The sequence below is a fragment of the Camelus dromedarius genome, chromosome X (assembly GCF_036321535.1).
Source record: "Camelus dromedarius isolate mCamDro1 chromosome X, mCamDro1.pat, whole genome shotgun sequence".
NCBI lineage: Eukaryota > Metazoa > Chordata > Mammalia > Artiodactyla > Camelidae > Camelus > Camelus dromedarius.
The window spans coordinates 31,079,396-31,094,358 of NC_087472.1; the positions used below are offsets into that span (position 1 = coordinate 31,079,396).

Genomic DNA, 14,963 nt, shown 5'->3' on the forward strand with positions numbered 1-14,963 from the left:
GCCTGCATTTGTTTGCTCTCTGTTACCTCCTAGGGTCATCACAGCTACGGTGGTAACTGGGCAGGGTTCATGGTTCTCCAGTGAGACACAGGAGGACCTTGAGGCCTGGAGGGGAGAAGTCTTAGTCTGACCCAGTGAGAAGATGGCACTAGGGGGAGATCCTGGGCTTTCAGTTCAGTGGTGCTGCCATCTACCTAGGTTGCAGTCTCAGTATCAGACCAGGAGTCCATTCCTTTCTCTCCTCCACCCCTATTCTTCCTTTGACCCTGTGACTCTTTGTAAGAGGCCCTGGTGAAGATCTGAGCTCAGTGGTGAGTGGGGGCCTCATCTCTCACAATGAAGAGCAAAACAGGGCAGGGATCCCAGTGGAGAGCCATCCTCCCCCTGCTCCGGATGCTTCTCTAACTTCAAAGCACTGTTGGCTTCTGCCTATCTGGTCCCTAGTGCTCTCCTTTACTACCTGCCTTGGTAGCCTGTAAGTACAGTCAGCCTTCCGTAGCCGTGGGTTCTGCCTCGAGGATACAGAGGGCCAAATGTAAGGGACTCGAGCATCTGCTGACTTCGGTATCTGCAGGGGGTCCTGGAACCAATCCCCTGTGGGTATAAGGGACAACTGTACTTTTCTCTCCCATCTCCCTTGTGAGGATTGAACGCTCACCTCTCCTGAAACAGGGTCGTGGCTGGGTGGGACCAGAAGAGTGGCCAGAACTCAGGTTTTTGATGGCCTTTCACTTCCTCAATCACATCGACTCCCTACATAGTTTTGCACAGCTGAGCTCACCCTGGGGGGCTCCCCAGCAGGAGTAGGATTCATGACAGGCAACCTCTTTCACCAGCCTCTGCTATGTTGGACAGCAAGGGTGTTGCAGACTCTAGGTAAGGAGCAGGTCTCACTAGAGAAATCTTCCACCTCAGTGGTTCTTAGCCAGGGATGACTTTCCCCGCCCCCAAACACCAGGGGCATTTCACAATGTTTGGAGACATTTTTGGTCACACAATTTTGGGGTGGTGCTGGCAACTGGTATCTAGTGAGTAGAGGCCAGGGACGCTGCTAAACATCTTACAATGCACAGGATCCCCTCCATACTTGCACAAAAAGAAAAATTATCTCACCCAAAATGACAATACTGCTACGATTGAGAAACCCTGCCCTATTTCTTTTAAGGCAACTCCACTGAGATGGTAGTGGTGGGTTGCTAGGCAACCCTGATTGAGCATCCTTTGGTGTTTCCAGTTTGCCACCTACTAAGAGGGCATCCTATTTCATTCACCATCTCCCAGTCCCACTGTGCCCCCAGGGATGTTGAGTAAGTGCTATGAAAATCCATAATGAGATAATGACAAGGGACGTCCATGAAGGGCTTTGGACCATCAAAAGAAAAGAACACCTTAAGCAGCAGGAAGAAAGTCTTGTTAACAATAAATGTGTCAATAATGCACCTTAAATATCTCTAGAATCCATCCACTCACTATCCTCGCTCATCTGAAGAACTGTTACCGTTTCCTAAACGATCTCCCTGCATCTATGCTTGCCACCTCCAATCTGTTCTCCAAACAGTAGCCAGAGTTTTGTTTCCAAACTGTAAGTATGATCATATCGCTTCTCTGCTTACAACCCTTCAGTAGCTCTCCATTACCTTACGATACAGTCAGTGCTTCCCTTGGCATGACACCTAGTCCCTGTCAACTTCTTCAGCCTCATCCCACCCCTTGCAATCCATGACCGTGCTGTGCTGAACAATTTCAATAGTCTCCCAAAGAAGTAATCTTGCTCTCTGTATCTCTCCTTTACCTTGATAACTTTTACTGAAACATTCACTATACCGTGTCCTCTGAGACGTCTTCCCTAATCATCCCAGTATGGGTTGGTTGCCCCTCCTGTATGTGCTCTGGTTACCTACACCTTCTTAGCATCCATCAAAGAGACCTGGCCGATTCCTTCACTAGACTGTGAGCTCTTCAATGGCAGGGACTTCTGTTGTGTTCACTGTTCTATCCCCCGTGCCTAGCTGAGTGCCTGGCACACAGTAACTATCTTTCGAATCAATGAATAGATGGATGATTTAGCAATGTATTTGTCTCTGCTGACTTCTGTTTGCTCTCTTGGCTCTCCTTCTTACTACCTGCCCCAAGAGCTGTGAGCCATTTAGATGACAGATTTGGAAAGAATTGGGTCCCTCCTCTCTGCTGCAACTTTAGGTCTCATCCGTCAGTCTCTGGTAGAAAATTCAGTTTACCCTTCCATTATTCACTAAGCCACCTGCAGTTTGTGTAGATCAAGAGCCTGGCAGAGAGACAGCGATAGGTGCCTTCAGAAGCCTTCATAAAGGCAAAGAAGGAGTGGCTTCCGGGAGTGTGGGGAATGGCCATCCCAGCTGAGTTCCCTTACAAAGTGAGTCTCTGCTTCTCTCATCCTGGACACTACGGTTGTATTGGGGGTGGGGTTGCTGTGGCTTTCAGAAGCCCCTGACCTGGCCCCACCTCTTTCCTTGGGGCGCCCATAAAATCTAATGTTGCACAAACTCGGGAATGAGCAGAAGCCTCCTGACTTAGTCCCTGGCTCCGTGGGGCTGGCCAACGAAGCTATTTAATTCGGAATGCATGCCTACATATTTTGCCACTGGCCAATGAGGCTAAGAGAAGGTCATCAAAATTTGATGAGAAGGAACCAAATGCTGCAACACCACACCCCCACCAAACCAGAAAACAAAACAACCCTCCAACAAAGTCCATTTTTTCCATATAAGGAAACGAAGTGATTCCTGGGAGCAGATGGACCGTTCTTGCTAACAAGGGGGGACTGGAGGAAGACGTTTCACTGGCAGGAATAAGGCATAAATTGCAGCACCTTCCTGATCTAGAAAAGAATTTTCCTTCTTGTGTGGCAGTGGCACTAAACAACTTCACCTGCAACACTTGATCTTAATCTGAGTTTTGTCACTGTTTATCCATAGAGGGCTTTAGACTACCTCAAAGGTTTCCTGGTGTCTCAAAAATAATTGGGGACACCACCATCTGCTTTAGGCCTAGGTCCACCACCCCGTTCTTTCCAACTAAACACCTAATAATTATAACAATAGCTAACATTTTTTGAGCGATTCTTATGTGTCAAACACTGTTCTCTGTATGAATACATTATCTGATTTATTTCTTGCAATAACCCTATGGAAGAGGTAATATTTTTATTCCCATGTTACAGGCGAGGAGATTTGAGAGGTTAAGGAATTTACCTAAGATCACCATCAGTAAAGGATGAGGCTGGGGCTCAAATACAAATCTGACTAATCCCCTACTCTTAACCACTACCCCCTCCACCATAAAGTAAATTTGTAAATTCACCGTGGATGTCCAGATTACCCCCTGTTGCAGTCCCTGGTAAAAGTCTTCTTAGGAATAAACACTGGGAGATGAGAGATCACAGAGCCTGGTTTCAACATCAAAACAGAGCAAGAGAGAATGTGTTCACGATAAGATCCACAAAACCTGTGTTGTTTTTGTTCCCTGTTATTTCTCCATGGCTTAGTACAGTTCCTGGTATATAGTACTTGCTCAATAAATCTTTATTGAATGAATGAATGAGCTTGCTCCCTGATTTTCTCAGAGTCTTGCTGACTGTAAGGACACTGAGGTGATGATCTCTAACTTCTGTAATATGAAGACACGAGGCAGGGAGAACCTGGGCCCAGTCCCATCAGCACAATATCTGCATCATCAAAATATTGCCAGGCCCCAGACAATCAGAGCCCACTGACTTTAATTGCTATTTGCTACCTCAAGGTTTTGTCTCCCCCAAAAGAGTGGACACTGTCCCTAGAGCTCTGTGAAACAGTATCCAATTTCTGACATAGCAAGAAAAGGATGTCGGTTTAAAATCCTTGTATTTCTTTGATTGTTTCTTATAAGGCATGATCTTGAGAAGGTCGTTCTACCTCTCTAGGCTGCATTGCTATCATCTGTAACATGAGTGAGTGGGACTTCCTACTTGCTAAGGGTCTTTTGATTTTGGACACGCTAGAATTTCCTGCTGAAAGTCAAAGTAAGTCAGGCACTGTCTCTACTCGTTCCCTAGCCAGACAGCAGCTGCAGCCCTGGCTTCCACACAGTTAGCAATATTATTAGCAGTATGTTCTGTGGGAAGAGAATGCAGCCACCTGCTCTGGCACAATGGCTCTTCTCTACCTTAAATCCAAGGAGAATAGGGAGCAGGAGGGAACGGGATGAATGGGAAATGGGGAGCTCTACAGAAAGCAAGTTCCCTTGCATGTCTCTTCACCTTAGGCAAAGAGGCCCGGGAGCCAGAGCTCTGAGTTGTCATGGTGAGCACGGTGGTGATGCCTAGGCCCACCCGGGCAGGGGCCGCATCCATGTTGATCCAGAAGGAGACCCAGGACAGGATGACGATGAGTAGGCTGGGGATATACATCTGAATCAGATAGTAGCCCATCTGTCGTTCCAGGTGAAACTTTACCTCGATGCAGGTGAATTTCCCTGCAAGGAAAGAGGTCAGGGATCAGGCCCCAGGTCCCCAGCCTGCCGCGGAGCCTGAGAGGCAGGACTAGGGCAGCCCTATCTCTGTGGGCCAGCCTCTGGGCATCTAAGCTGGGCCAATAAATGAGCCTTTCAAAATGGCCCCAGGGAGCGCCGTATGTCTCAAGGAAGCTCTCAGAGCTGCCATCAAGGACTTGACCTCTTGCTCCCAGCACTCTTAGTTTGCACCAGAAGGCCTTCCCCTTGACAACTTTGCAAGAGGATTAAGAGTGGGAGGGCTCCAGAGCCAGACTGTATGGCTTTGAATCCTGAACTTTCCACTTACTAGCTGTGTGACCTCAGGTGAAACACCTAAGCTTTTAAAGCTTCAGTTTCCTTGCCTGTAAAATAGAGTAATAACAATAGCATCTCCCTCGCTGGGCAATGGTAGGAATTAAATGAGATAATGCATTAGAGGTGTTGAGCACATAGGTAGCTGGTACTATCATCACTGTTACCAAAGTGATGAGCTTAGATGCCACTCAAATCTCAGCCTGGCTTGAGCATGCTGGTACCCCCTGAAACTCGGGCAATGACTCACTGAAATGAACACTGCCTGTGTCTTAAGCAAGTAAGAAGAGCCGGACAGCAAACATCTTGAAACAATGTCTAACAGAGACCAGCTCTGGACTGCGTGCAGCGGGTTCCCAGAGAGCATCTGGCAGCAGCACTCTCTGCCACCAACAAAAAGTGCATTGGCCCCGGGCACATGGACCGATGCTCGCCTCCTCTGCCAACTGTCTTCACTTTACCCTGCTTTCCGTGCCCCAAGGCTAAGAAAACACTAGCTCAGAGCTTCTCCCAGCAGCAGAGGCTTAGGATAACCAAAGCAAAAGGCAGAGGCTATAGATATTATTATTTTATTCTGGCCTAGGCTTGCTCTTAGCAGGACTGTCTGAATCCAGAAGGCTAGTGATTTCATCAATGACTGATTATGGCTTTGACGTGCTGTTCAATGCTGTGATCTCCTACTCTTTCCCGAGCCTACCCCACCTCACCCCACCTCACCCCACCCTGGGTTTCTTGCCGTGACATGTTTTTGCTCGGTTTCCGTATTTTCTTTCCTTCTTTCCTTTTTTTTTTTTCTCTTGTAATAGCCATTCTGCTTTCAATAACAAAATGAACACTTGTTTAAGTAGAAAAAAAGTGAGAAGTAGAAAAGGAAGAATAATATTCATAAACTAATGTTTATTAAGCCCCGACTAAGTGCCCTGACTTTATATAGTTTATCTCATTTAAATCCCATAGCAACACTTTGGGGTGGGTAAAATTATTATTTCCCATTTTACAGGTAGGGATACTGAGGCTCAAAGGGATTCAGTTAGGTTTCTCATGGACAGCCAACCAGAATTCAAACTCAGCTCTATCTGACTCCAAATTTCTTGCTCTCATCCCTTACATCACACTGCTTTAGAAACACTGTGCTATCTCCTTCCAGGATTTTTAAACACATGCTTTTGTACCATAATAGAATCATTCTGTGTATACAACTTCAAATCTTAGCCTTTTCCACCTGTACTTTCCCATGTTGTTATAAGCACCTTGCAAGCATCCTCTTGAATGTCTGGATAATATTCCACCAAGTAGATGCGCTATGTAATTTGCTTAACTTCTCCCCTTATTGGTGGATATTTAGAACAGTTCCAAGTTTTTGCTAGTATAAAAGTCTAAAGTCAATATGATAGTTTGGGCTATATCCTTATAATAAATTCCAAGGAGTAGAATTCCCAGATCAATAGGTAAGGAAAAAAAATTAGCTTCTAGACTAAAATTTCTTATTGTGCCCCTGGACCACCTGCATCAGAATCTTCAGGAAGCTTATTCAAACACACATTTCTGGACCTCACTCCAAGTGCGTGTAATCAGAATCTCTGAGAGGTAGAACCCAGGAATCAATAGTCTAACAGCTCTCCAGGGAAATACGCACATCAAAGTTTGAGAACCACTGATCTATATACAAATTGCCAGGTTTTTTTTTCCTAAAAGAGTTTATACCAATTTACACTCCCCCCAGCATTTTCTAAGTTCAATGGCTCATTCCTCTCCCCATTCCCTGCACCCCCATGTACACGAACACATATATTTATAGGTTGCACCCAGAGCACATCAGCACATAGTAGGAGGAACCCAGGAGCTCCCCTCATCAGCTTGTAGCCTCTATCTCAGGGTCATAGCTCTTCACAGCCAAATTGCCAGGGCAAATGAGAAACCAGCAGTGATCAGGGAAGCTGCAGGGAGCAGATGCTCAGGCTGGAAAAGTAGCTCCTCTCCATTTCCTGGCTCCACTTTCCTTCCCTTTCCTTTTTATATTTATTTATATTTATTTGTTTATGTATTTAATGGAGGTATTGGGGATTGACCCCAGAACCTCGTGCATGCTAAGCACGTTTTCTACCACTGAGCTATAAACACCCACCCTCCCTCTTGGCCCACTTTTCATGCCTGGGAAACCAAGCCCATTCGTGAGAGTTGGGCAGTGGGGGCAGTGGTAGGATGTGTGGATGGGAAGCCCACTGGTGCCCTGAATTCTATTCTCTCCTGGTTCAGTGCAACCACGGACCACTGCCAGATATTGATTCTCCACCTTCGATACAAAGTTGGTCCCCGGACAGATGGAACACTCCTGCCACTCACAGGCGCAGGCCCATTTGTTCTGCAGCGTGTGACAGGGACAGGACCATGGGCGTTAGACAGATCTGGATTCAAATTCTAAATCAGCCATTTACCAACTGTGTGACTTGGGCTATTGGTTTAACTTCTTAGAGCCTCAGTCTTCCCTTTCTGAAAAATGGGGCTGATCATCCCTACCATGATGCGATAAGACACACGAAGTTACTTAGCACCACATCTGGCATGGACTGGACCTTAGGTAGAAGCTGGCTGCCTGGCCCTTTTCCCTCCCATCTAGAGGCCCTTGTGTGACCCACAGCCGGTAATAACTTTGGGTTTTTACCTGTGTTGTAGTGCTTGGTACAATAGCCTAGATCCTTCTCATCCCGTAGGATAAACTGGGGCAGCGTCAGCCCTTCAGCCACTTGGACAGCAGGAGCATCTTCCAGCCATTCAAACACGAGGTCATTCATGGTGTAGCCAACTGAAAGTGACAAAGATGGCAGAGAGCTGCAGACTGTGGGTGTCGGGTGGGGGTAGAGAGGGTTAGAACTGGCAAAAAAAGAACATATGAGGGATAAAGCCTGGGTTTTTGGCGCTTCATGCTCATCTTCAAGAGGAAACCCTTTTTTGAAGAGGGTGCTTGGTCAGTCATCTCATGGACCCAGCCTAAGTGGGTAAATCAGAAAGATTCCAGACTCCTCTCCTACCTAGTTCTCAAGCTTTAGCAATGCGCCAGGAGAAATGATCCTGGCAGACCTAGAAAGCACGTCAAAAGGGTTGGAAAAATGTTAAGGAACCCAGCTGGGAACCTCCTGCCCCATCTCAAACCCAGGGGAGGAAGCATGTGTACCGACCACATGTCTTGAGCTGAGCCAGCCTCTGAGCTGGGGCTTTTGCCATCGCACTCTGGGGAGGAAAGAGCTATTTATACCCTGCCGGTCGTGCATGGGACAATGTGCATACCACAGACTCCTGGCCAGGGCCCTGAACTGGGGCGAATTGAGAGTTAACATCCAAAAATGCCAAGTTGCTTGCAGATAGCTAGCAGTTTGTGAAGGCTCTTGCCACAGAGATGACTATATTCACACAGGTCAGGTAGAAATGGGAGCAGGGACACCAAGGCTCACAGATGTCCAGTGTAGGGCCTCTGCCCTGAGGAGCTTTGTGACTTTGAGTAAGTCACTTCCCCTTCTGTAAGATGCCCCACCTACTTTTCAGAGTCGTTATGACGAGGTGATGAGCACCTGGATGTGAACGTGGTTTATGAACTCTACAAAGCTGACCACATGGGACACATCCTACCCACCGCTGTTCTATGCTGGAAAAAAGCCTGATAAGCCGTCTTCTCTGAGGAGCTAATGGATGACTCCTGAGCTCACAGTCTCACTTGCCCAGGAGATGGCAAAGGAGAGGACATAGGTCCAGCCTTGTCATCCTTTAGCTTCTCTGCACTTGGGGCACCCCCTGCAGACTGACATCCCCTGTCCTTGATAGCCCTCAGCTGACCTCGTTCCCCTGGGCACTGCCCTACGCGCAGGACTGTCCTCTCCCACCTCTCTACAAAGGTTATCTGCATTCGTGAGGAATCAGTTTTCAGAGACTTCCCCTGCCCTGCCAACTCTGGATTTTTATAGGCATCTTGAGTGCCTTAACTCAGGGGAAGTAAAGGTAGAGGCATCTCTTTGGGCAGAGGAAGTACCCCTCAAATAGCCCCCCACAACCAGCACAAGCACATTTGTATGTAAGGCTGGCACCTTCCCACTCCCCGGCCCCATGGGGCAGCCAGACCAGCCAACAGTGTGGGGATGGAAAGCCACGCTGGGCTGGGTGTTGGCGAGCCTTGGCTTCTAGTCTCACCTGTGCCAAGAACCGACTGTGAGTGCTTGGGGAAGTCCGTCCCCACTCTGGGCTCCCCTTTGCCTGTCTGGAATATCATGGGATGGGGTTAACTATCTGGCATCTCAGGCCTCATTCTGTGGCTCTCTAGGGACACTTACAGCTCTCCAGCTGCATTGTGCAGGTCTGGATGTCCATAGGGAAGTTCTTGAGGTCCATCGGGCAGGACAAAATGAGGGTCAGCCTGGCAGGGACGGTAAAAAAGAAGTGACATCGGCTTACTGGGGCTCAGCACAGCCCAGGGGACCCTTCTCCCACCCCTCAGCCTCTATCCGGCTTCTTCCCCTTGATCTGAACTCTCTTGGCCGCCCACCAGTGGCACCTGATACTGTAGAGCACGTTCCCATTCTTGAAGATGCGCAGTAACTTGTTGTCCGTGGTCACCTCGTGGAAATTGGCCCCTTTCTCGTTGGCAAAGAACAGGTCTGGCTTCCAAATCGAGTCCAGCATGGAGGGATCGAGGTCTAGTGAGTCATCAGGATATTCTCGGTAGGCCAGGCGGGGGTCATTCCACTGCTGTCGCAGGAAGACGTTCACCCGGTAGTCCTGGGAGGGGGGAGAGGTGGGCCCATCATAGGCAGTGCTATTCCGGGGGCCTAGCAAGCCTACCTGGGCAGGAGGGCCACGAGGTGGAAATGCTGGGACCACATCTCAGGGGCAGTGGGCATTTTCCACTGGAGATGGAGCCTGCCTTGGGCTGATACGGCAAAGGTGGGGAGGGAAAAGACACTTATGAAGCACTTACTATGTGCCAGGCCCTCTGCTAAGTGCTTTCTTTATGTTCATTACCTCACTGAAATCTCACGCCAACCTGAGAGGAAGGTGCTGTTATGATCCCCATTTTACAGATGAGGAAACTGAGACAAAGAGATTTAAGTAACACATAGCTATTAGACGGTAGAGTCAGGGTTTGAATGCAGGTTTGTCTGATTTCAAAGCCTGTGCTCTGCACCAAGCTACCTCCCAAATTTGAACATCTACTGCTTAGGCTAGACTGCCTTGAGCCACTAAAACCTGGGGCTGGGGAAAGATCCTCCCAGTGACCAACTTCAGACATCCCATGGCTTTAGCCATGACCAGGAAACAGAGGACAGCAGAGGGAGGAAAGGCTTGCTATTTGGTGAGTTTCTCCCACTCCCACTAGAATGGAAGAGGGGAACAGGGAGATGCTTTACCATGGTCGTCTCGGTGACGGAGCCAAAACTGTTGATGAAGATGTTGCAGGTCACATTCACAGGTGGGCCTAAGGGTAGCAAAGCACAGCCATATTGGCAGGGCATTCCAGGAGTCTGGGAGAAGTTTCCAAGACTCTCTCCCTGGGTTTGAGGCCAGGGCACTGCTGGGAGAAGGCAGTGCCCAACACACAGGACCATCCATGGGCAAGGGGGAGGGGACGCTCCTTCTGAGCTATGACAGCCAGCCCTGGACCTCCAGCCTACTGTCCCTGAGGCAGGCAGGCAATAGGGGCCGGCTTAGTAGTGTGTCCCCAAAAGGAGTGGGGAGGGAGGGGTTTTGGTAGGATGAATGCTTCTTACCTTTAAAATTGGGCCGAATCCGGGCATCATATCCAGATGTCCGCCCCATAAGCTTGTCCAGAAAATCCGAGGGGGACATGGGCTGGGACCCCTTGGTTCCAGATTTGACTTCCTCTTTTGCCAAAGCCACCCTGGACAGGAGAGATAAAGAATTAATAACTGAGATCAGTTGTATCCTGCCTTTATCGCAGATCCTCTCCTTCCCTGATCCCACCCACCTCCGGCTGGTCTCTCCATCAGGCAGGAAGATAGGAGATGGGTTTCTGGGTGCCCATTTGCAAAATGAGAAGACCAGAACAGAAGCCAACATACTCACTAGTTAGTCCTAGAAAACTGCTTTCACATATATTAGATCTTTTTGCCCTCCTAATTCTCAGTGTGATGGGGGCGAGAACTGTTATTTCCATTTTACAGGTGAGAAAATGGAGGCTTCCAAAGGAGGAGTAATCTGTGGGACTGTAAGCTGTTGTAACCACTGTGGAAAACAGTATGGAATTTCCTCAAAATATTAAAAGTAGAATTACCGTATAATTCAGCAATTCTACTTCTGGATATTTATCCAAATGAAATGAGATGCCAGTGTTCAAGAGCAATCTATACCCTCATGTTCATAACGGTATCATTTGCAATAGCTAAGACATGGAAACCACCCAAAAGTTCCCCAACAGATGAATGGATAAAGGAAACACATACATACATACATACATACACACAATGGAATGTCATTTAGCCATAAAAAAGAATGAAAATTTGCCATTTGCAGCAACATGGGTGGACTTGGAGGGCATTATGCTAACTGAAATAAGTCAAAGACAAATACCATATGATCTCATTTATATGTGGAATCTATTAAATAAATAAATAAATAGTTGGATGGATAGATAGATAGATCAACCAACCAATCAACCAGAAGAGGAGTGACTTGCCTGAAGTCTCACAGCTGTCACAGGTGAGTGACACATGTCCCAGGATCAGGACTCAAACCCAAGGCTGAGGCCTCATCCAGGATTCTTTCTGAAGTTGCTTTGAACACACTCAAAGAAGAGTGACAGAAATAATGTGGTTGTGGCAATATTTTGCACACATGGCTTAGTCAAGGACAATCTCCATCCCTGAGAGTTGGTTTCAGTTGCTTGGCCTTTGTGCTGACCCCTCAAGAGGCTAGGACCCAGATTCTGGAGAGGGCGGCTTGGCTTCTGGTGTTTGCTCCAGCAGGAAGCTATGTCCTGAGCTGGACCTCAGTTCAAGGTTGTGGCAGCTGCGGGCAGGTAAATTTGCTTTGGCAATACAATAGGCCGTGGAAAGCAGGGCTCTGGGAGCCCAGGCGAGCATCCCAGTAGGGTGGCCATGCTATACAGGTCAACTCCCATTTTTCTCCCTAACAGCTTGATTTTGAGGAAGGGGCCAGAGGGCTTTGGCCTGGCCTCAAGGCCTACCCCCTTGTCCCCTGCCAAGTTTCCCTTTAAGAACAGCCAAGGTCCTTTCACATGTCTGCTTGTCTGCTTACCAGTCAATAGCTAGAGACCAAGAGCTCAGCAAGGGCTTGAAGGCAGGGGTGAGGATCAGGGCGTTGTGCAGGCTGGCCTCCTGGCTGGGCCCTGTGCCTTCTGCTCCGTCCTGCCATCGTCACTGTGTCAGGCACCAGGCCTAGCTCCCATGCTGCCACCAAGGCTGCTTCAGTGTTAGGGCTGGGAGGCTGGGGTGACCACTGGCCTTCTAGGTCTAAGTCTCCTTTGGGCCAGCGGGCTCCTTTTTCCCAGTAAATCTGTGTGCCTACCGGTAACTGATAGAATAATAAAAATCGCTGAGGCACCATGCTAAACCTAACTGCTTGATCTAGTAGAGGTCTCACATCAACCCTCTCAATAAGTACTATTATTATCCTTATTATACAAATGAGGAGACTGAGGCTCTGCAGGGTGAACCGACTTGTTCACTATCATGGTAAAGTCGAGATTCCAACCCAGAGCTGTTGACTTCAAAACTAAGTCCATTTACTGCAATATCATGATGCGAGCAGCCCAGGGTGGGTTGCCAAGGAGCCAGATTGGGGGAAGGTCAGTGGCAGCTGCACCCTGACCCCTAGAGGCCTGCTTCCTTGAATCCCCTGAGCAGGAGGGAGCTCTTACCCTGGGGACAGAGGCCACCTTGGCCCTGAGCTAAGGCTGCCAGAACAGGCGGCCTAAGCAGGCTCTGAACATCCAAGGAGGCGGGTGGTGGAGCTGGAACAGGCAGAAGCCCGTGGCTTCACCATGGGGTGTCCACACTGCCAGGTGCTGCTGCTGGGCATTTGCCACCCGTCTGCTGGGAGGCCATGTGGTCCTGCACATTGAGAAACCAGACCCTTGCCACCATCCTCAGCACTCCCTCTCTGGTCACCTCTCCAGGGAGCCCCAGCCCTAGGACCCTGGGACGGGCAGTGGGTTCAGCCTCCTTGGGCCCCCGCCCCTGTCGCAGCCCCTCTCTTCCGGGGCTACCTCGTCTACGGACCTGAGAGCAGAGTCACTGTGTGTGCGGCCTCTCCTTCCTCCCTTTCATTCCTGGAAAGTTCCAAACACTGGCAGGACTCAGGAGGTTCCAGAGCTGACAGTCTTTCTCACAGAAGGTCCTGGGGTGGGGGAGGGGGAGAACTCTGATTCTGTTCCTGGTCCCTGGGTGACCTTGGCCAGGTCACCCCCCACCTTCTCTAGTCCTCAGTTTCCTGATGTACAAGAAAAGACTTGGATTCAAGACTTCCTAAGGCCCGCCTGGCTCTAACCACCCAAGTGGGAAGGCTGCCACCGAAGCCTGGGCCTTGAGGCAGCCTCCCCTCCAGCAGGGCCAGCAAGCACCAGCTGGGTGCCCCCTTCTGCATTCCCCTCTCAACTCCGGCTGAGCTGCTATTCCACTTTGGGCTGCTTTTCACTCTTAAGAAGTTTATCCTCTCCCCACCCCCCACTTCATCCCTGCCAGCTTGCCCTGTAACGTGTCTGCCAGCAGTGAGGCAGGAGGGCCCTCAGAGGCAAACAGTCCTGGTGTGCTCTTTGGAACAAAGAGGAGGAGGAGGACAATACTGCAGTGGCACTCACCCCCTCCACCTTGGGAGCCACTCTTATGACTGGTTCAGCCCAAGCCACAGCCATCTTTCCTCCTCGGCTCACCCTGTCTACCTAGATTGGCTCCTGGTCTAATGAGGAAGTGAGGATGGGTCGGGAGGGCCGTTTACAGGCAGCCCAAAGCATGACTTGCCCCCCAGCCTAGGAAATGACAGCCACTTAGTACCCCTTCGGGGATAGTGAGGAGCCAGGCGCACCGGGGCAGGGCAGGGTAACTGCAGAGGGCCAAGGTTTGATTAACCCAGCTTCATTCTGATGAGGTTTTGGGCAAATCTCTGCTCCTTGAAGCCTCTTGCATGGGCAGCTGGCCAATGTTGGTGTCATTTTTAAGGATTTGAGGAGTGTGTGGCCAAGCTGGTAGGGAGATTGGGTTGGATGGCAGGACAGATGGCTTCCGTTCCGTTCTGTTCTGTTCCGGGGCTCGCTGCCTAGCCCCTACCCTGACCCAGGAAGCTCTCACCCATGCAGAAGCCTTCTGGCTGGCTCTGGGGCCGTGGCATCCCGCATGAAAATCTCCTGGTCCTGGCTGGGGGAGGCCACGTCCTCCCCTGGAGCCTTCCAGACTGTGGGCTTTTCGCAAACTTTGAGGAAACTGTGCCAGAGGCCCCTGCTGCCCACCGGCCAGCGATTGCATGCACCTCCTCCTCATCCCCACTCAGCTCACCTGAGGAGGACCTGCCCCGGCAGAGTCCAGAGGAGAAGGAAGGAGAGGGTGGCTGGAACGAGAGTGGTCATTCCGCGGGGACCCGGAGTCCTTCTCAGCAGGGCTGCCAAGGTGAGAGGGGATATCCTGGTGGCGGGAAAGCCCAAAGTACAAAGCCTTCCTCCTACTTGGGAGCCTTGCAAGGAACTGGAGTGGGGGGCCCGGAGCGAGGAGTTGCGCTCTCTCTCCTCTTCTGCTCTCTTCTCCTCTGCCCTGTCGTTACCAGTCAGGGGCTAGAACTATTCCCCTGGAAGTGATCTGGACACAGAGAACCCTACCGGCTCGCCCGGGGGCTCCGGAGGGCCTCAGCCAGCCTGCCCTGCCCGGGAGCTGAAGGAGATTCTCTCTGGGCAGCAATCATTCTCCAAACCCTGGAGAGTCTTGGAGGGGAGGGAGGAGGGAGACTGTAGGAAGATGTTTCTCTCCCTCCCGCTTCCCCCCCAGATGCACCCTCCGAAAGCAGCAATTTAAAGGCACAGTCGCCAGCAGCTGGAGTGGGGTTTGGAGCATCCGTGTGTACTGGGGAGGAGCTTGGGCTGCTGCTGCCGCCTGGAGAGGGCCGGAGGTGTTCTGTCCAGCTTCTAACTCTCCAGC

General features: G+C 50.1%; 1 protein-coding gene across 1 annotated transcript; it reads right to left on the reverse strand.

Annotated features, from left to right (window-relative positions):
* Positions 1-3,484: 3,484 nt before the first annotated feature.
* Positions 3,485-14,757, reverse strand: GLRA4 (glycine receptor subunit alpha-4). The gene is made up of 7 exons (XM_031445437.2): positions 14,331-14,757; positions 10,572-10,702; positions 10,212-10,279; positions 9,359-9,582; positions 9,138-9,220; positions 7,481-7,621; positions 3,485-4,488 (listed from the first exon to the last, which is right to left on the reverse strand). The coding sequence occupies exons 1-7, from the start codon at positions 14,399-14,401 to the stop codon at positions 4,181-4,183; spliced, it is 1,026 nt and encodes a 341-aa protein (XP_031301297.1). The 5' UTR covers positions 14,402-14,757; the 3' UTR covers positions 3,485-4,180.
* Between the last annotated feature and the right edge of the window lie 206 nt (positions 14,758-14,963).